The sequence below is a fragment of the Xyrauchen texanus genome, chromosome 8 (genome assembly GCF_025860055.1).
Source record: "Xyrauchen texanus isolate HMW12.3.18 chromosome 8, RBS_HiC_50CHRs, whole genome shotgun sequence".
NCBI lineage: Eukaryota > Metazoa > Chordata > Actinopteri > Cypriniformes > Catostomidae > Xyrauchen > Xyrauchen texanus.
The window spans coordinates 30,484,025-30,504,444 of NC_068283.1; the positions used below are offsets into that span (position 1 = coordinate 30,484,025).

General features: G+C 36.9%; 1 protein-coding gene across 1 annotated transcript in view; it reads left to right on the forward strand.

Annotated features, from left to right (window-relative positions):
• Positions 1–18,868, forward strand: part of LOC127647183 (cytosolic Fe-S cluster assembly factor nubp1) — a 35,806-nt gene extending 16,938 nt beyond the window's left edge. The window contains exons 5-11 of the mRNA XM_052131292.1: positions 101–133; positions 637–727; positions 8,030–8,184; positions 9,275–9,385; positions 12,288–12,390; positions 12,665–12,748; positions 18,082–18,868. Of these exons, the coding sequence (XP_051987252.1) occupies positions 101–133; positions 637–727; positions 8,030–8,184; positions 9,275–9,385; positions 12,288–12,390; positions 12,665–12,748; positions 18,082–18,131 (627 nt within the window). The 3' untranslated portion in view covers positions 18,132–18,868. The remainder of the gene's footprint in view (positions 1–100; positions 134–636; positions 728–8,029; positions 8,185–9,274; positions 9,386–12,287; positions 12,391–12,664; positions 12,749–18,081) is intronic.
• The last annotated feature ends 1,552 nt before the right edge of the window (positions 18,869–20,420 follow it).

Here is a 20,420-nt window from a genome sequence, read left to right on the forward strand (position 1 = left end):
AGGCTTCAAACACATGTAAAGCAAATGCAACCTGTTTGTTTCAGAATCTCTGCTAAATGTTGGAAAGTTGATCTTTTTCCTATCCTTGTTATCTCTGCAGGTTCATCAGAGTGGCTCTGGTTGGTCCCCAGTGGTAAGTTCCTTTAAAATGTCTTTTAACTTAGACACATTATCAGACCAGTTTGCATTATATAATCTGATGGGCCTTGTAGTGATGTGGTTGTATACTGATGACTCATCAATGCCTTTATATGGGTGTGTTTTAATAAAAAAAATGGGTAGTTGAAGTGTCTTATGGTGTGACATGATATTTTTCAACAGCATTTTGCTAAATATTTGATCATTATTATTATCATGCATGCATCTTTTATGAACTCATAAAAATTAAGAGGTTACATTGAAATGTCACACCACAGGAACATTGAAGATTAACTAGTGAAGGCAAAATGGTAATTAAAAATGTTTAAAAGTTTTGATTTATGTCAAAATGAAGTGGTGACCATTCACACCACCTGAAATACACTTTCCCTTTTACATTCATTTACATTTGAACCTAAACTCTCTATGGTGATGAAAACATCAGGGACATGTTATGTGTCAAATATACAAATATTGATATGTATTCTCTCTGTCTAGTATGTAGAGGACAACTTGGCCGTCATGTCAATTGGCTTCCTGCTCAATAGTCCAGATGATGCTGTTATTTGGAGAGGCCCAAAAAAGAATGGTTTGTACTTCACTTCAAGCCTGTATTCTATTTTACACACTAGATAAAAGCAAGGAATGTAATATGGAACTTCCTTCCCTATAGTTTTTAATTTCAGAAATGTTGAAGTCATCTTCATGCAAAATTATCTCTTTCAGTGATCCAACCTCATGGTCATGCAACTTATTAGTTATGAGCTGTATGATTTGACAAACCTGCCAATGGTGTGACAGAATATCATACCTGACCTATACAGTGTGGAGCAGTTATGCAAATACATTTACTTGCTCAACCTACTCTTAGTGTGCCGTAGACCAGTTTTAATGGCGTAGCAAAGACCTATTGGGACAGCAAATTGAATTAAATTTGTAATGCCTTTGATTGCAAATTTTGCAGGACTAAGCCTAAAATGATTAATAAGATGGGTAAAAGATTGGTCGGGTGTTTTGTCAAAGATTTTGTTAAAGATTGTCAAACGTTATATGGCACATTTACATGCACTTAAAAATACATTATTCCAGGGTTTTTGCTAATGTGGTGTTCTGAAACATCATGTAAACGAGAATGCTGTTTAAGAGACTAAGAGAAAGCAGTTTAAAACACCCTGGTTTCTCCCAGCAAACATGGCTGATTTGGCCATGTAAACGCATAAGCGGCATTCTTACAGGTTTTGAAGAATGTGCATGTTCATGAACAGAGCGGATAACTAAAATCATGGGATGGAGCCATACATCATATCAACATGTTAACACAGTGGAACTAATTCAACATTTCTGGTACTACAGTGGGCAAAGCACATACACTATAAAATATACCTATTTATACACACCAATTTAAAATATCGACTGTCCCTAACATCCGCGTATATGCACTCAAGTACATTGGGGGTTTGACATAAGAGGTAAACCCAAGTATTCAACGTAATGCTGCAGGTCAAGATAAAAATTTAAGGAAACAAACACCGCAAAAGAAATAATGTGAAGCAACAGGAATAAAATAGCGGAGTCTTTCTCAGATCCCATGTTTGTTATTTACACAAGAGTCACAGGGAAATTAAGTTGCTGTGGAAAAAGCTGCTTATAAGTGCAAGTAAACCGGAACGCTGCATTTCAGCCTAAAGCAGCTTTCTGGTGTCCATGTAAACAAGCTCAGTCATTTTCATGTCAAAGAGGTAAGCAACTCTATAAAAACCCAAGGTCTCTACACAGGTCTTGAAAGTTTGGTTTTAGGAAACCATTTTCGATCTGTAAATCTAGAAAATACAGTATTTACTGTATCTAGAGTGTGGAAAAAAAAAACCTCTTAAGTGTTAGAAGTTTTCAGACTAGGTCTCAAACACATTTTATATTTTTCTTTTATAAGACAACAGTACATGTTTTGGATTTTTAGAAGTGGGTGCCAGTCATATGATTGTCGGTTTTATAGTTAAGTATCAAAGTGATATGTGTGGTTGGTTTCACATAGAGATTTCAATTCACTAAATGGGTTCTTCCTGTCATTCTTCATCCTCTGTGCATTTTGCCAACAAATGTGCACTAATTGGTGTTTCTTAACAATGACTTGTTGAATTACTTTTTCTAAAGTATAATTTTAGTATTGACTTTTGATCCTGTGACAGCTGATGTAGCCTATGCCAACAATCTGCTTCCTGAGCAAATTAACAGTAGTTAAACTCTTGAAGCTCAGCTCTGGAGAATATTGCTTTGCATGGCGTTATGAATGACTTCATTACGTAATGTAAAACGTATTGAGACTTGAAATTTTTTCTTAATTAAATTTGTTTTCATTAAATGTGTATAATATTTTATTCCACAGAGGAACAGAAACACAGTGGGTGTCTTTTTTTTAATTATATGTTTCTCACCAAATCGGTCAATTCTCTGCGGAGTTGAGAACGCACGGCTTTGTTTATGTGAACCACTAAGTTTAGACTGGGTCTTTGGTTTCACTTCCTTAAGATCTGTATTTTAACCACTGTCTGATATTTAGATTTCTCATCTGTGGTATTTAAGGACTTTGGTCTCAAAGCACATCTCCTTTTAAAGTGCGTCTTACAGGTGTACAATTTGTGGCTTCCCCATTCTCTCCCTCTCGCTGTTCCTTCGGAATTAAGATGCAGCAAACTATGGCCTAATTGATGAAGTAATGGAAATTTTTTTTGTTGCTCATGAAGTCACATTGTTTGAGTGGAATGAATCTAATTTGTTGCTGAACCGCAAGTATACAGAAATATGTCCCAGAATGCTTTCAAACATGTTTAGTAGGGAACAAAACTTGCCAAGGAAGGGAGGGGTTCTCTTTTGTTCGAATGAGTTCTATCTTTGCTTGCATTAAGGAAGTCACTTCCTGTAATTTAGGGGAAGTAAATATGTTGTCTGTTGTGTTAGCAATTTAATTTATTGCCTCAAATCATGCAGTTTAATTGGGTCACACAGCACTCACTAAATTAATTTGAAGAGTAAGGCTATTTGTCATTTTAGAATTGAATGCAACATTTTTGCACACAATGGATTCTAACTAAATCCAAAAAGATGACAGACCATCAGCATTTTGAGATGTTTGTTACACTTTACCATATGCTTGTATGCATTAAGATAAGAAACCCAGAAGTTTACGCAAACTAACAATGAAAAATTATTTTATAGCATTTATTAATCTTGGCTAATGTTAATTTCTTCATGTTGTATAATAATACGTTAGAAGTTGTATAAATTAACATTAGTTAATGAATTATGAACTACCATGAACAATGACGAATAGTATTTTATTTTATTTTTTACAATAACCAAGACTAATAAATGCTGTTAAAATGCACAAACCAATGTTAATGTTTAGAACCTTATTGTGTTTTCAATATTTTTATCCATCTTAATAAAAGATTATGACAGTCACCTTTGTTTGTTAAACACTAAAATTACGCTTGGTTTAAAGCTTTTTATTATTTAAAAGGGTTGTAGCAACGTGTACTGTAATAATTTAACCTTGTGTGTCAATTTAAAAAAGTTATTCAGAGGTCCTTCGAGGACAAAAATGTCTGTCAAAAAACTGCCATAAAATATTATATATTCATATTATTTTTCACTTCTATGATACAGCAAACAGAAAATAGATTTTATGCTTTAATGGCACTGGGATCAAACATTGGGGTTTTAATGGGTTTCAATGGGGACATTTTTGTCATTAAGGTCCTGAGTGCAACTATTTTGTGTACACAGTGTGTTATAGATGTATTATAGGAACTGAGGTTGAAAAATTAAAAATTCTACAGAAATGGCTAATTGTTATCTTACCGAGCACATTAAGAGTAAGCTGGACAAGGGTAATGTTGTGGGAGCTGTGTTTATAGACCTAAAAAAGGCCTTTGACACCATGAACCACAACATACTCTTGAATAAACTTACCACCTTCAACTTCTCTGAACATGCCATCGGTTGGTTTGCTTCATATCTGGAGCATAGAGAGCAACGTGTTAAAATAAACACCGAACTCTCAACATCATTACAATCCACAATGGGTATTCCACAGGGCTCCATTTTGGGGCCTCTGCTCTTTAGTCTATATATAAACGACTTACCTACATGCTGTCAGTCAGCCAACTGCCAAATGTATGCTGACGATACAGTAATTTATGCATCAGCTAGGATACCAACTATAGTAGCAGAGACCCTGACCAAGGAAATGGAGGGTATATCCCAATGGCTTAAAAGAAAATCATCTGACGCTTAACATCAAAAAGACGGTATCTATGTGCTTCTCAATTAGAGGAAAAGCTAAATGTACTATTAAAATAGATCAAGAAGCAATAGAGGAAGTTGAGGAATTTAGATTTTTAGGTATTATTCTGGATTCCCAACTCAAATTCAATATACACGTTAATAAACTCTGTAAGACTGTCCGGACAAACCTAAACTGTTTTAGAATGATTAGGCACCATATACCTGTCAAGGCAGCTTTGCTGTTTTTCATGCTATGTTACTCTCTCATTTATCTTATTGTGTTACTATATGGGGCCAAGCCTCCCAGACAACAGTCAAACCCATCATATCATTATACAAACAAGCACTGAAAATTATGGATCAGAAACCAATTATGTGGCATCACTGTTTAATTGTACAGAAATACAAGCTTTTAGATTTTTATAGTTTTATTAAGTTTTCTTTTCTTAAGCTGATTTTTAAATGCACAAATAATCTAGCTCCAGCCGTACTATGTCCTTTTGTGACAAAAATAAACACTAGGAGAGCAGCGGGTGGCAACTGCATAGCAGAGGGGCGCAAAACCACTTTTGGCCAGTCAAGTTTTTCAGTGATAGGGACCCATTTTTGGAATGATTTACCAACAGAAATAAAAACAGAAACTGACCTGAAAACATTTAATAGAAAGGTGAAACACTGGCTGAAAGAAAATCAAATATGTGGACATTGAGTCATTTTTGTCTGTGCTGGATGTGATGTGTTGTTTTGTGTAATGTGGTCGGGATTGTGTAAAATGTCAATGTTAGTGTTTATAATGTATTTGACGCATGATTGTGTAATCTACGCCATGTTTAGGTATATGTTTTTTAGAAAGGCCTGACCAGGGACTGGGGTTGCAAATTAGCCTATTGGATAGAAACCTTTTATGCAACACATTTACACATTTTGTTATGGCTTTGCCTATGATAATTATGTATGTAATAATGTGCGCTGCATTGTCCCTGACAAATAAACTAATTAAAAAAAAAATCAGAATTCCCCAAAATATACACACCTTTGGCAAAATTTATGTAGTTTGCATTAACACATGCAAAATGATTGAAAAAGACAAAAATGTCCCGAAGGTCGCACAAGGGTTAAACACAGAATATGGGGATTTTGGCAGGACAGTATCTTTTATGCAACAATAGTGGGAGTCTGTTACATGATGAGATTGACATATTCACTGGCAGTATAAGAGAGCACTCCGATTGTACTATCGTTGCCCCAGCACATACAGTACTTTGTGCAGGTTAAAACAATGTAAAACAGACTTAGTGACAATGTAATTGGAAACAATGTAACGTAGAAAAAAACTGTAATGTAGAACCATTTAAAATTAGAGTAAGAATACACTGCGTCCCCAATTATTAGGCAAGTGAGTATTCTGATCTTATTATTTCCATGCACATTTTCCAACTCCAAACCATATAAACTTGAATGCTTATTGGATTCAATGATTTTCTGATGATATATATTTGTGTAATGTGGGAGGGTGTGGCGAAAGTGACTTAACACCTTGTATCAAGGTGTGTATAATTATTAGGCAGCTTCATTACTTCAGGTAAAATGGGACAAAAAAGAGATTTAACTGACACTGAAAAGTCAAATATTGTAAAATGCCTTTCAGACAGATGCAACACTCTTGAAACAGCTAAACTATTGAGGCGTGACCAATGGACAATCAAACGTTTTGTTGTGAATAGACAACTGGGGCACCAAAAAACACATGGAGATTAAAAGATGCAAATTAAATGCAAAAGGCTTGAGAAGAATTAAACGTGAAGCTACCAGGAACCCGTTATCCTCTAATGCTACCATATTCCAGAACTGAAACCTACCTGGAGTTTCCAGAAGTACAAGGTTTCAAGTGCTCAGAGACATGGCCAAGGTCAAGAACACTGAACATTGAAGGCTAAAACACAACCACCACTGAATATATTCACTAGTCGAAGCATCAAGGTTAGGCAAAGAAATACATGAAGACAGATTTTTCGAAGGTTTTATGGACGGATGAAATGAGTGACTCTTGATGGACCAGATGGATGGGCCTTTGGCTGGATCACTAATGGACACCGGGCACCACTTAGAGTCAGGTGCCAGCAAGGTGGAGGAGGGGTACTGGTATGGGCTGCTTTCATTAAGGATGAGATAGTTGGACCTTTTCGAGTTGAAGATGGACTGAAACTCAACTCTCAAACCTACTGCCAGTTTCTGGAAAGTACTTTCTTCAAGCAGTGGTACAGGAAGATGTCCTCAGTATTCATGAAGGCCATGATCTTTATGCAGGACAATGCTCCATCACATGCATCCAAGTACTCCACTGCTTGGCTAGCCAGCAAGGGCCTTAAAGATGCCCAAATAATGACTTGGCCCCCTTCCTCACCTGACTTAAATTCTATTGAGAACATGTGGGCCCTTCTCAAGCGTGATATTTACAGTGAGGGAAGTCAATACACCTCTTCGAACAGCATTTGGGAGGCTGTGGTTGCTGCTTCAGGGAAAGTTGACCGTGAACAGATCAAGAAACTGACAGACTCCATGGATGGAAGGCTCATGGCAGTTATTGAAAATAAGGGTGGCTATATTGGTCACTGAATATTTTTGAAAGGCCAAAAATGCTATTTAATTGTCATTTTGTGTTACTTATTTGTTGCACCTACTCTAACAAATTGAGAATAAACAATTGAGTTGGGAAAATTTATTTTTGTAATTTAGTTGCCTAATAATTGTGCACACTTATATATTCCCCTGAGAAAGACAAAACTCACTTTTTCTTTGTTAAACATTCAGGTTTGAGGTTCAATTATATTTTGGATTGACTGAGAGCATTGTGTTTGTTCAACAATAAACTAATAATTAATTCAATAATAAACCAATTCTGAGGAATACAGTTTGCCTAATAGTTGGGCATGCAGTGTAAAGTTGACAGATAGCACTATAGGAGACCCGTGCTAGTTGTCTCACGGGGAAGTTGTTACAGAGGATATATCTCAAAAACAATTTGGACGATTTGGAGTCAAAAGTGCAACTGCACAAAGCTGTGTGTTTTCTCTAGCAGAGGTATTAATGTTGGTTTCAAACAACTAACAACCCTGTTTAAATTTGGTCAGTTTTACCTTCCAAAGTAAATTTTCCCCATCATTATAGCTTTCTTTCTTGAAAGCATAATCAAACCACACTGGTAAACATTAAGCCAAGGGTAAACTATGTGTTGTGGTTCTTGTGTGGTTATGAAGCAAACACGTTCTCTGTCACCCTCAATATTCACATGAAACAAATTCTACTGGTTTAGAATGAAAGTTCCCTGGTATTGGGGCAAGTTGTCACAAAATGTCAATGTGTTAAATTAACTGTAATTTTTTCTGGACAAACGTTTTCAAAAATAATTTTGTAGCCAATATCTTAAGGTATGTGGCTATGCAGAAAATAACTTTCAAATGTAAACCAGTGAGAAATATTCACTGGAATAAAAAGTGTGACAACCAGCTCCGGTCTCGTCTATTTCCAAATCTCATGTGAAAAATGTTTATATATGGTGGGTTTTCCCATTTTTTTTTTAAGTATTCTCTGTTTTACTGTTGTTTAGGCATGATAAAACAATTCTTGAGAGATGTGGACTGGGGAGAAGTGGACTATTTAATTATAGACACACCACCAGGAACTTCTGATGAGCACTTGTCCGTTGTGCAGTACCTCAGCAGTGCTGGCATTGATGGAGCTGTCATTATCACCACCCCACAGGTGAACAACAACACAAACATGCCAAGCACTGCCTTGTTCCAGGAAGTTGAAAAAATATATATAATGACATAATTAAACAATATAAACAACCAGTGGACATTAAGTTCATTCAATGTATCTTTCTCATGAGATGATAAAGGAACAAGATGCATTCACACTTGACTGTAGATAATAAAAAAACATGGGTTTCCTGTATACAAGCTGCTGGTGAGGTGGAACTCAGCAGTGTGAACAAATGTACATGCAAAAAAACTTGTTACTTGTGTCTTCAGTCAAGGTGCACTTTATAAAAATTGTTTGCATATAGATCTTATGCATCTGACATGCTTTAAGAAGTCACAAATATATCCTACCTACAAGCATTCAAGCTTTGAATAGCAGTCAGTTTATTAGTAACATCAGAGGTGATTCATAGTTAAACAAGCTGCTAAGGCAGCATGAAAGGGCAGATTATACTTCCTCATGCATGGCACAAGATCATTGTTTATTTGCAGGGCAGCTGGTATGTTGAAAAACTAGATAGAGGTGTGTTTTATCTTAAATTATTTGTTACATGTTCATTAACCAAGTAAACATTAATTAAATGTTATGGTCACTCTTCTTGGCACTTTACTGGCACTTTACCTTTAGAGGAATGTTCCCCCAAAATTAAAATTCTGTCATAATTTACTCATGTTGTTTCAAACCCATATGACTTTTTTCTCCGTGGAGAAAAAAAAGAGTGATGTTAAGCTGAAAAAAATCACCAATCACTTTAATTGTATGGAAAAAGATGCAGTGAAAAATGGTGACTGAAAACGACATTCAGCCTAACATCTCCTTTTGTGTTCCACAGGTGAAAAAAGTCAAATGGGTTTAGAACAACATAAGGATGAGTAAATGATGACAGAATTTTCATTTTTCGGTAAACTATCTCTTTTCGCAGCTACCCCATAAATCTCAATCTCTTGTCAGCATACAAATCCTGGTGTTTGAAATGTGTGTATAACAGACAAATGAGTGTTATTAAATTATCCTTATTACTGTTTGTAACCACATGTTTTTTCAATCAAGAATGCGGCATTAATTTGTTTTTCTCTTTAATATACAGGAAGTGTCTCTGCAGGATGTGAGAAAAGAGATCCGATTCTGTAAAAAGGTCAAATTACCCATCATAGGCGTGATAGAGAACATGAGTGGCTTTGTTTGTCCTAAGTGCAAGGTATAGTAAGAGTATACATTTATCTTCATCCAGCAAAACACTGCATACTTTAGGATTTATATTTTTTTTCCATATATTGTTGGTTTTGTACTTTTATTTCTTTAAACAGGTTTTTTTTATTAAAATAATTGTTCACCAAAAATGAAAATTCTCCATTTATTCACCCTCATGCAATCCCATATATATATATATATATATATATATATATATATATATATATATATATATATATATATGACATTCTTTCTTCAGCAGAACTAAAACAAGCTTTATAGAATTTCAGCTCTGTGGGTCCATATAATGCAAGTGAATGGTGACCGGAATTTTAAAGCTCCAAAAACAAAACAAAAAAACCCTTAAAGGCTGCATAAAAGTAATCCATACAACTCTAGTAGTTAAATCCATATCTTGTGAAGCGGTTTTGGGTGAGAACAGACCAAAATGTAACAAATATTTATCTGCATATCTTGCCATTGCAGTCTTACATTTACATTTATTCATTTGGCAGACGCTTTTATCCAAAGCGACTTACAAAAGAGGAAAAACATAAGCGAATCATTTTAAGGAGACATTTGTATGAAAAGTGCCATACTAAGTTTTACTAGCATCAGAATAGCATTCAAAACAGATTTTTTCTTGATTTTATTTGACTTTTGAAGCCTGACTGATTGTCAGCCAGCAGCTTGTTCTGTGAGAGATTCTGATTGAAAACTGCCCTTTCAAGTGTTTTTGCCATGAATGGGATGAGAGAGACTGGTCTGTAGTGTTCTATCTGTGTGGGGTTAAGTGCACGTTTTTTCAGCAGTGGGGTTACTCGAGCCTGCTTAAATATAGTGAGGAAAAAAACTCTACTGTAAGTAGAGATTTGTTAATTATGTGTGTAATTGCAGGTAAGATGGACAGAGAGATGGCCTGGAGAAGGTGTGATGGAATAGGGTCAAGGGAACAGGTGGTGGGGTGGTTGGAGAGGAGGAGTTTAGAGACCTCAGTGTCAGTCAAAGGAGAGAACATAGATAAAGAATGGTTGGATACAGGAGTCAGGTGTTTGACAGGGTGTGGTGCAGTGAATGTATTGCTGATGGTTGTAACCTTATTTGTAAAAAATGTGGCAAGATACCTGCTGTCAGTGATGTGTCAGGTGGTGGAGGGGGAGGACAGAGCAGTGTGTTGAATGTTCTAAATAAGCTACGAGTGTCTGTGGTGCTGTTGATCTTGGTCTGGTAATAGGAGGCTTTTGCAGCTTTAACATTATCTGAAAAAGTTGCAAGCAGAAGTTGATATTTACCTAGATCTGCTGGATTTCTAGATGTCCACTATCTCCTCTCAGCTGCTCTGAGATCAGTCCGATGTTCACTAAGAACGTCAGACAGCCAGGGGCTGGGTGGTGTAGTACGTGCTGGTCTAGAGGAGAGAGGACAAATGTTGTCTAGACAGGTTGTTAAAGTAGAGTAAATTGTGTCTGTGGCAGTGTTTACATCAAGCGTGGAAAATAAATTTATTGTGGGAAGAGAGGTAGAGACATCAGTGGAAAGGCGAGAGGGTGAGAGGGACCAGAGATTACGGCGAAAGGAAACCAACGGTGGAATCGGTTTTACTATAGATGGGAGAATCATGTTGAATTGAACAAAGTAGTGATCAGAGACATGTAAAGGTGTAACAAGAATATTTGAGGTGTAAAGGTACAGTTACGTGTAAAAATTAGGTCCAGCTGGTTGCCTGATCTGTGAGTTGCTGTGGTGTGTAGTCTTTCCAAATCAAATGAGGCCAAAAGAGTATTCAGTTCAGTGGCCTGGGTCTTGTCTTGGTGTATGTTGAAATCGCCAAGAACCGCAAGTGGCCTACCATCCTCTGGCAAGGAGGACAGCAGGACATCCAACTCCTCAAGAAAGCTTGTCAGCTAACCTGGAGGGCAATAGATGACAAAAACATGTATTTTTGTTGGATGCATTGTAGTAAAGGCATGGAATTCAAAAGATGTATGACGAGGGGTGTGAGAGGAGAAGTTGTTGTTGAAGTTGTCTTTAGGCACAATCTTGATTTCAAGCTCAATTACACTTCCTAGTGCTTGAAGCATGCACAGAGCGTTATATGGCGCTATAGGAATTGTAATGGAGCTTTAAATCCTGAGCTCCAAGGAGACTGCTGATTTCAAGATTTATAGAAAAAAAGTTATATTCTGGTCTGTTCTCATTTAAAATTGATTGGATCTTGAATGGCTTGAGGGTGAGTAAACGGGGTAATTTTTTATGTCAACTATTAATTTAAGATGCCGAGTCAACTATAAGAGAGCCATTTGTAGGTTGATTTCACCTAAAATGTAACGGGCTCTGTGGTGCTTTCAAAACATTCTTCTGTTAGTGTGAGCGACCCATCCAGCCTGACACAGCAACAATGGCTCACTGTTTGCTCAACCAATTTTGAGTTAGGAGTGGGACTATCTGTTTGTTTAACCAACAAATGATGGAGGAATCTCTTTTAAAACAGTGATTACTTTTGGAATTCTGTTTTGGTGATGATAATGGTGCCGCAATTTCACACTGTAGCTTTAACTACTCTTAAATGTATTATGTTTTTTGTGTTATTATTTACCCACGCAGCTGTCTTATAGCCTTTTTTATATAAAAATATTCTGCATTCTTAAGGGTTTCACCAAATATTCCACCGAATAGAGCAGGGAGGAATGCAAAATTGTAAGCAACAGTCATTTAAAAACCTAGATTGATTGACCACTAATATGAATATTAGGATAATGTGTCCCCCACAATGTCTATGGTGGTTTTGGACCTTTGAATTCTGTAAATAAGTGTGTAGCCATGTCTTCATGCTCACATCTGTTAAAAGTGTGCAGTCATTTGTCTCATTATCTAGTGTTTTTTGATACCCCTCCTCTCTCTGTTGTCAGAATACATCACAGATCTTTCCTCCGACCACTGGAGGTGCACAGAGGATGTGTGAGGAGATGAACCTCCCTCTTCTGGGCAGAGTACCCCTGGACCCACGGATAGGTACTTAACACCTTAACCTCAATCCAGTCACAAGGAAGAGTATATTTTAAACCAGTTTTAAAATATATTTGATGAAATACTAGCCCACGTTTGTTCCACAAGTGGTTTGGCTATTTGGAAGTTTGACAAATTACATTGTAGTTTGTAGTCAGAATAAGGACCAATAAAGTATCTAAAATCTCCCCATTGTGGTTCTTATAAAGTGTCTAAAGAAAAATCTGCAGACAGCAGTTTTGAGTTCCCTAAATTTGGTTCTGTATTTTGCTTTCCAAAGGGAAAAGCTGTGATGAGGGAAAGTCTTTCCTGACAGAAGTTCCAGACTCTCCTGCAGCAATGGCCTATCAGAGTATTGTCCAAAGTATGTCAACCTTTACTAATATGAGTCAAGTAAATTTCTTTGTATTGTGCTTTTCACTACACACATTGTTTTAAAGCAGCTTTACAAAAAATTATACATTAACAAAAACCGGTGTATCATTTTAACTCCTAAAACCTGGAGCAGTATGCAAGCATTTTGACTATTGAGAAGACAGTTTGCTCGCCTGTGACTTTTATAAACAAAATGTAGTGTAATTTGAAATGCTGCCTTGTGCAAATGCAATATTGAAACAATTTAGTAACTTTTTATATCAACGCAAACAATCTACAGGTCTGACAATGCTCTTTGTCTCTCTTATTGTCCATTGGCAAGCCAAAAATGCCAAACTGCCAGAAGCATTTAAAGAGCAAGTGTCATCTTAACGATAAACCTCATAACATAGTAAAGTTAGGTCAGAGATTGAGAAAAAACTACAGCAACAGCAAAGCAGGTAATTTCCCTGTTCCATTTGTCAGGAAGCAGTTTTAAGGTAATCTGTGGGTCGTGGCACACACATAAAGTAGACACATAATTGCAGTGCCATGAATGCTCTAGATACATTTTGAGAACTTAGTTTACACGTATCTCATCTTCCCTATTTCTTGTTCCTTAAAAATTGTGTATTGTTTCTTAGTCCCTCTTTGTTAAATATACCTGTTTAGAGTGCAACAGTCAGGTTCCGGAATTAAATATCCCATTCATTTTATCTAGGCAAATTGATTTTAACGATAACTTTTAAACCTTTAAAGGCAGACCTACGATGAGTTGCGAGGTTGTTAATCAATTGTACTATATGTACAGTCTGCATTGTCATCTTTCATTTTATCTCTCATCTTTATCATTTAAAAAAGTAAAAGTATGGGCAATTTTCTACTCTAAACCTGCTTGTTAGTGCAAACATATAATCAGGTGATCATGTACCAGCAATTTAATGCATAAATGTATGCAGACATGATCGAGAGTTTCAGTTGTTGTTCATTCCAAACATCAGAATGAGGAAGAAATATGATCAATCTGACTTTAACCGTGGAATGATTGTTTGTACCACATGGTGTGGTTTGAGTATCTCAAGAACCTTCTCATCTCCTGGTACTTTAACTTGCAAGTAAAAAGTAATTTATTTACCCTCATGCCATCCCAGATGTGTATGAATTTCTCTCTTCAGCAGAACACAAACAAAGATATTTAAAAGAGTATCTCAGCTCTTTAGGTCCATACAATGCAAGTGAATGGGCACCAACATTTTTAAGCTTCAAAAGGAAACATAAAAGTAATCCATAGGATATTGGTGTTTAAGCAATATAATAGGTATGGGTGATAAACAGAACAATATCTATGTCCTTTTTCAGTCTGAATCTCCAAATCTAAATCTTTTTGTTATTAACATTTTTATTGATTCCATCCACACAAAACAATAAACACAATATAAAATACGGAATCAGTTATCTAAGCTCATGACCTTTTCCAAAAGCCGTAATCACCACTTCTAGAAGATCTGCCATTTTAGGGGGGTGTATGCTACTCCCAAAAATCGTACTGAGCAGATGGCCCAGCTGTAAGTACATGAAGAACTGAGATCTAGAAATCCTGAAATGTTGGACCAAATTTTCAAACATTCTCAACCCATCACTCATATAAGTCACCGAGCATATTAACACCCCTCACAATCCACTCCTCCCAGCAGAAAGGGGACTCGCCAATATGCAAATTTGGGTTTAGCCATATGCTTGAGGCAACATTGAAATAAATGTCTGAATTCTGACGCTTTTGTCCATAGTGCGTGCAGATGCAAGATAACAGGGTGTGACTTAACTTCTCCGGTTTGTTTAATAGAAAGGCTTTGTAATAGTATAAAAGGGGCAAGAACATTCTGCTCAATTCCAAACCAGGGAGGGGCTCTCTCAGGTGGAAGTGACCAATGAGCTAAATGTCTGAGACCGAACGCATAATAATAAAACAAAATCTTGTGTACCTTTCTCAACCGGCTAGTGTAACTTATTGAAATGTAACCTGTGGGGGGGGGCATTTACAGGGAGAGACTGTAGTAGATAGTTGAAGTTTGGAATACAATTCATTTTTATAACATTAACCTTTCCAATCATCGATAAATATAATGAAGCCTACCTACCCACATCACTCAAACTTTTTATTAAAGGGTCAAAATTAACTCTGACTATATCACATTCATTTGCTTGGAATAAAATAGCCAACTATTCAGCCAATAGGCAGAATAAACACAAATAATATGTATATTCATTCACATTACTGTCTCAAAGGTGTGTTCCTCCTGAAAACAAATTCCGGCCGATAAAAAGCCGCTCCGTTTCCTCGGACAGACAAACGAATGTTCAGTGAGCCGGCTGTTTATGAGTGCAGCAGATGACATAATCATGTCCCGCAATAATACTCCACAAATCAAACTCCAGCCAACAGGAGGCATAAGCACAAGGAACGAACAGATTCATCCACAACTGTCCCGAAGCGGTGTTATTCCACAAAACAAACTCCAGCCGCTAGGTGGAACCAGCACAAAAAGAAACAAAGCATGCATCCCAGTTCCTCAGATGGTCAAGAGTCAAATTCACTCGGAGGCCGCATAAAAATATATACCATGACTTACTCAACTTAATAAAAGACATCCTTTGTGTAGGCATGTAGATATTTTGTGGTCACCCAGTGTCCATTCTCAGTCTAGCTGAAAACTTCAGTGTAAAAGTGATCTTCCATTAATGCAAAAGTCCCTTGGCGTGCCATTCCACAACACAAACTCCTGCTGCTAGGTGGAACCAACACAAAAAGAAACAAAAATGATGCCCAGCTTCTGCCTCAAATAGTTGAGTCAATTAACAGAAAGTCGATCCACTCACATGGGAAACACCCAGTGGTTACTCACTCATTGTTTTTATGAAAGACAATGCTTGTTTTGGGCACAAAAATACCTTCCGGCCATCCTTGATGTCTGTTCTCTGTTTGGCCGTCAACATCAGCACAAAAGCTAACTTCCGTTGATGTAAGAGTTTCTTACATTCCTTGAACCGATCGTGTTTCTCACTTGTCGAATTAGCACAGTCTGGGAATAAGAAAGTACTGTGATTCTTCCAAGAAAGCTTTCCTTTGCTCCTCACCTGGTGCAACACCAGATCTTTATCAGATGATCTCAGATATTTGGCCAGAATTGATCGGGGCCTGTCTCCCTCAGCGGATCTGTGAGCTGGGACTCTGTGAGCTTGCTCGATTTCCAGTTTATGGCCTGTTGTGTCAAGCAGATTCGGGAAGAGCTCATTTAGGAATTTCACCATATCTCTGCCCTCCTCATGCTCAGGAATTCCAACAATTCGGATGTTATTTCTGCGGCTCCTATTCTCAAGATCGTCAAGCTTTTCCAAGAACATGTTCTAAATCAAATTTGGTCGCGGGCAGATTAGCGGATAATTCCATCTCCGATGACTCCAGATAATCGATCCCTTTCTCAACATCTGCCACTCTTGCAACCGACCCAGAGAATTTTGTTTCCATCGCTGTAATCGATTGACATATTACAGCGTGATCCTCCAAGTCAGCAACAACCTTCGTCATCATCGCAAACATGTTGGACAGTTGACACTGAATTTCCCTGGCCGCACCATCCAAATAGAGTTCCCAGACTGCAGGCCTTTCAGGGCTTTCATCTTGAACATGTAAGTGTCTCTTAATATCTCCAGAGCCCAATGATTTTGAATTTGCCATAATTAGCTCAAAGAGCAAATGTGTCACTGGGTGTAACAAATTCCACCGGATTATTATATGAAAATAATACAAAACAATTTAACACTTTAACTTTCACTTTCAGATGTAAAAATGAAAGTGGAGATTTAAAGTAACAAAAGGATTTACAATTTGATCTGTTTCTCATCCACACCTATTAAATTGCTTCTGTATGGACCTAAAGAGCTGACATATTCTTCTAAAAATCTTTGTTTGTGTTCAACAGAAAAAAGTAAGTCATGTATATCTGGGATGGCATGAGGGTGAGTAAATGTTGAGAGAATTTTCACTTTTGGGTGAACTATCACTTTAATAAGAGAGTCAGAGGACAATGCCAGACTGGTTTAAGCAGACAGGAAGGCATCAAGCTGAAGAACACAACACATGTTTCCACTCCTGTAAGCTAAGGATGGAACGGGTCCATTGTTTGCTCAGACCCTAAGATGTGGCATTTAAATGGAAAGTTCACTCAAAAAAGAAACACAGCATTTATGCACCCATGTGTTTTTCCATACCCATATGACTTTCTTTATTCCGTGGAACACAAAAAGAGATTAGGAGAACCCTATAAAAAGTGAACCCTCTGAAAATCTGACCTGAATGGTATCCCCAGACATGTGCTAAAGGAGCTCACCTAGTTGTAGATGTCTTCAGAGTCATATTTAGCACATCCCTCAAACAAGCCTGTTCCAAGATCAGCTGTTTATGGCACAAATCAAGCCTCCTCCTCTGGCGCTGCCACCCACCTTACTCTTACCCATGTGGAAAACATAGACTTCATAGACATGTCAGAATGAGGTTCATTGACTTAAGGAAAGCACTCAACACAACCATACACTAGAACCTATCATCTTCTTTTTAACTGAATACATCTCTCTGGGTCCTGGATGTCCTTGCGGCACATCTCAATGTTTTTTTCGCAGTTTCGCACAGGAGTGACAAGTTTTTTTTAGACACGTGTCAGGTCAAAAAGAACTTCAGCTTTAAAAGTGTGTCTCAAGACAACTGCGTCCTGATCTGTTTGGTGTGAATGGCCCCTTAGTTTGCCGACGATACTGTAGTTATGGGGCTCAACAGCTGACTGTACGCATTTCAGCCATGTCACAAAGCACACATCATCTCAAGCTGGTTATTAATATTGGCTTTAGTATATACCAATGTCCACATTAGGTCTTGATCTAATGGAGCATGGATGTATAAGAACAGTAGATTCCCAATATTGATATAACTCAATATCTGGTGCAACTATGTAATAGTTATATTATGTCATTGTTATATTATATATTATGTCTGTTGAATTCATCCAATTCAGAATACATTTTGTAAGCAAAGATGTTTCCTACCCAGTATTAGAAAGGTGGACCTAATGAAGTGGCCACTGAGTGGTTCCCCATAATGTTAGAATACACTTGATTAAAATAAATCTGCTTCTCCTGTAAAGAAGAAGCAGATACCAGAAGCATATATTCTTCAGAAACCGGATACCTTGTTATTTTTGCTCTGTGCTTACCATCTGCTGCTGTTATGTGAAAGGGAACATGTCCTTCATTTGTGCTGACAATCACAAAAATATTTTTTTCTTTTCACAGAAATCCGAGATTACTGTTCTTCTCATTCTGCATCAGATTATCTTTGTTAACACACAGGACATCCAGTAGATCTTTGTCCTGCTTGCTGCGATATCCTATGAATTCAGAGTGCAGTGTCCTGTGATTGGTCAATCACAAAACAAAAGTCTTTGTTAAGTCATAATTGTCTGTTCAAATACTTGTTACTATTAGAAACTATTCCATGTGTATCCAAGCGTGAAACTATGGCCTTTCGAAACTGTGCACTCGCTTCCCCTGAATTCAAAGATACTGGAAAGTATGAAAATTGAGAATTAAAAATGATGTTCTAAGTGATATAAAAGTAGGACTCCATGAAAAGTTGTACTTGAATCCAGGTTTGCAAAATTGCAATGATACAGGTGATGGTAATAAAAGCATAATTATAATTATGATTTAATTGGCATGTTTCAACAGAGCAAAAGGATATATATTTTGTTTGTTAGAAATCATTTTTGATGGGAACTAAAACAAGGCTGACCTACAACGGCATGCACTGTATGAATGTCACATCTAATCACTTGTAATTTTTACAACTCTTGTTTTCTGGAGTAACTTGTCTACTGAAAATATTTAGTTTTCCAATGATTCATCATATTAGGGATGAATATAAATTTAAACAACAGTACAACCCATTGAACAGACTGTACTTTTGTCCCTCACAGCCTTGTTTTATTCCAGTCAAAAATAAAATGTGGCACTCTGACTTATGTCAGTAGCCCTGTTTAAAATGTATTTGGAATGTTTTGTACAAATGCTAATAAATTTCTTTAAATCATTTCATTTACTGAATCTCATTGTGCTTTGTATCATATTTATTATGTGCAACAATTGCAAGAATATTTGTAGCACTGGTTCCATGCATTTTCTATAGAATCTAATGCAAATAATTTGTGAGGCCATAGGAGGATTGTTTTATTTTGCCAAATCAAGTGCATTTTCAGTTTTTCATAGCCTTGGTTAATATTAATTTATACATATACAAATATACATATACAATTTTTAACATTAAAAGTTAATATAAACTAACAATGAACAATATTATGCACTATTTATAAATTAACATTAACCAAGATCTTTTAATGCTGTAAAAAATATTAATTATTAATTTATACCAGAGACTATTATGCTTAGATGGGACACTTCTATTAAAATTAATGGGAGAAATTGGAACGCACAACCAAGAAGCTCTAGTGACCAAAGGTCAACGGATGTAGTAAGGAAGTCCTGCCTTACATGTCAAAGTGCCAATCACCTTTTAGATGCAGACATCGCCTGTCAATCAACTCGAGAACGTGCATTAGCAATACAAGCCGGGATAATTGCATGTTTTGGCGTAATATGAGGTAAAGAAGCACAATTTATGATACAAGCATTGTCAGATTTTACTGTTGATTTGAAATATGTTCTTTGATCGTAATTTTGACAAACTGTTTTTGAGATTTGGGTTTTTCCCTTTCAAGTAGATAGGAGCTGCACTGTTATGACTGGAAATAGCCTCCCGAGAGCATTCCAAAAATGGCTGACCGTGGACTGACTTGCTAGATAGAATTTGTTTATACCAATGCATTAAATAATGTTTTCGTATTCTACTAGGGCCGGGGGCGATACAGGTGGCCGCTGGATGCCCTGCATAAGAATGCATGGATCATGAACATTTTATATGATTTTTAAAAATCGTCAGCATCTTTTATTTTGAAATTTCCTTTAGCTCCAAAGTATTCTGCCAGTGTGTAGACCTGAGCATTTAACATACAAATCACAATGACTGTGATAACCAAAAAAACATACAAATAAGATGATCTCTGAATAATCACCAAACGAAAAAGAACTGAAAATTACAACAACAGCAGTGTTCAGCAAACAGTACAGCAATAAGCAGTACACTATAATCTGCATAATTTATTCATACTTCCCAGAAAAGCATTGCTGAGTCTTTGAGCCTTAAGTCGGTATCACACTAGCAGACTCCAGACAACTTGATTTTGGCTGAGAGTATCACACTTGCCAACTGTTTAGCTGAGATCTCGCTCTCTTCAGTCAGAGGTATGACACACTTGCTGATTAAAAAATGGTGGAAGGGCGACAAACAGTCCAACTCGCCACAGCTATCTCTCTCTTAAGCTCTGTCACATGGAGCTAGTGGGAAAAAACAGCAGGAGTACCTCGTGAGCATGAACAATGAGTGATTTAAGTTGCGACTCGTGGAGTAACTTTATTTTGTGAAATTGTGTGTGACTGCATATTTATCCCATTAACTATCCCAAACTATCCTATCTGCAAAATCTGCTCTCTAAAGCTGACTTCACAGAAGATGATTT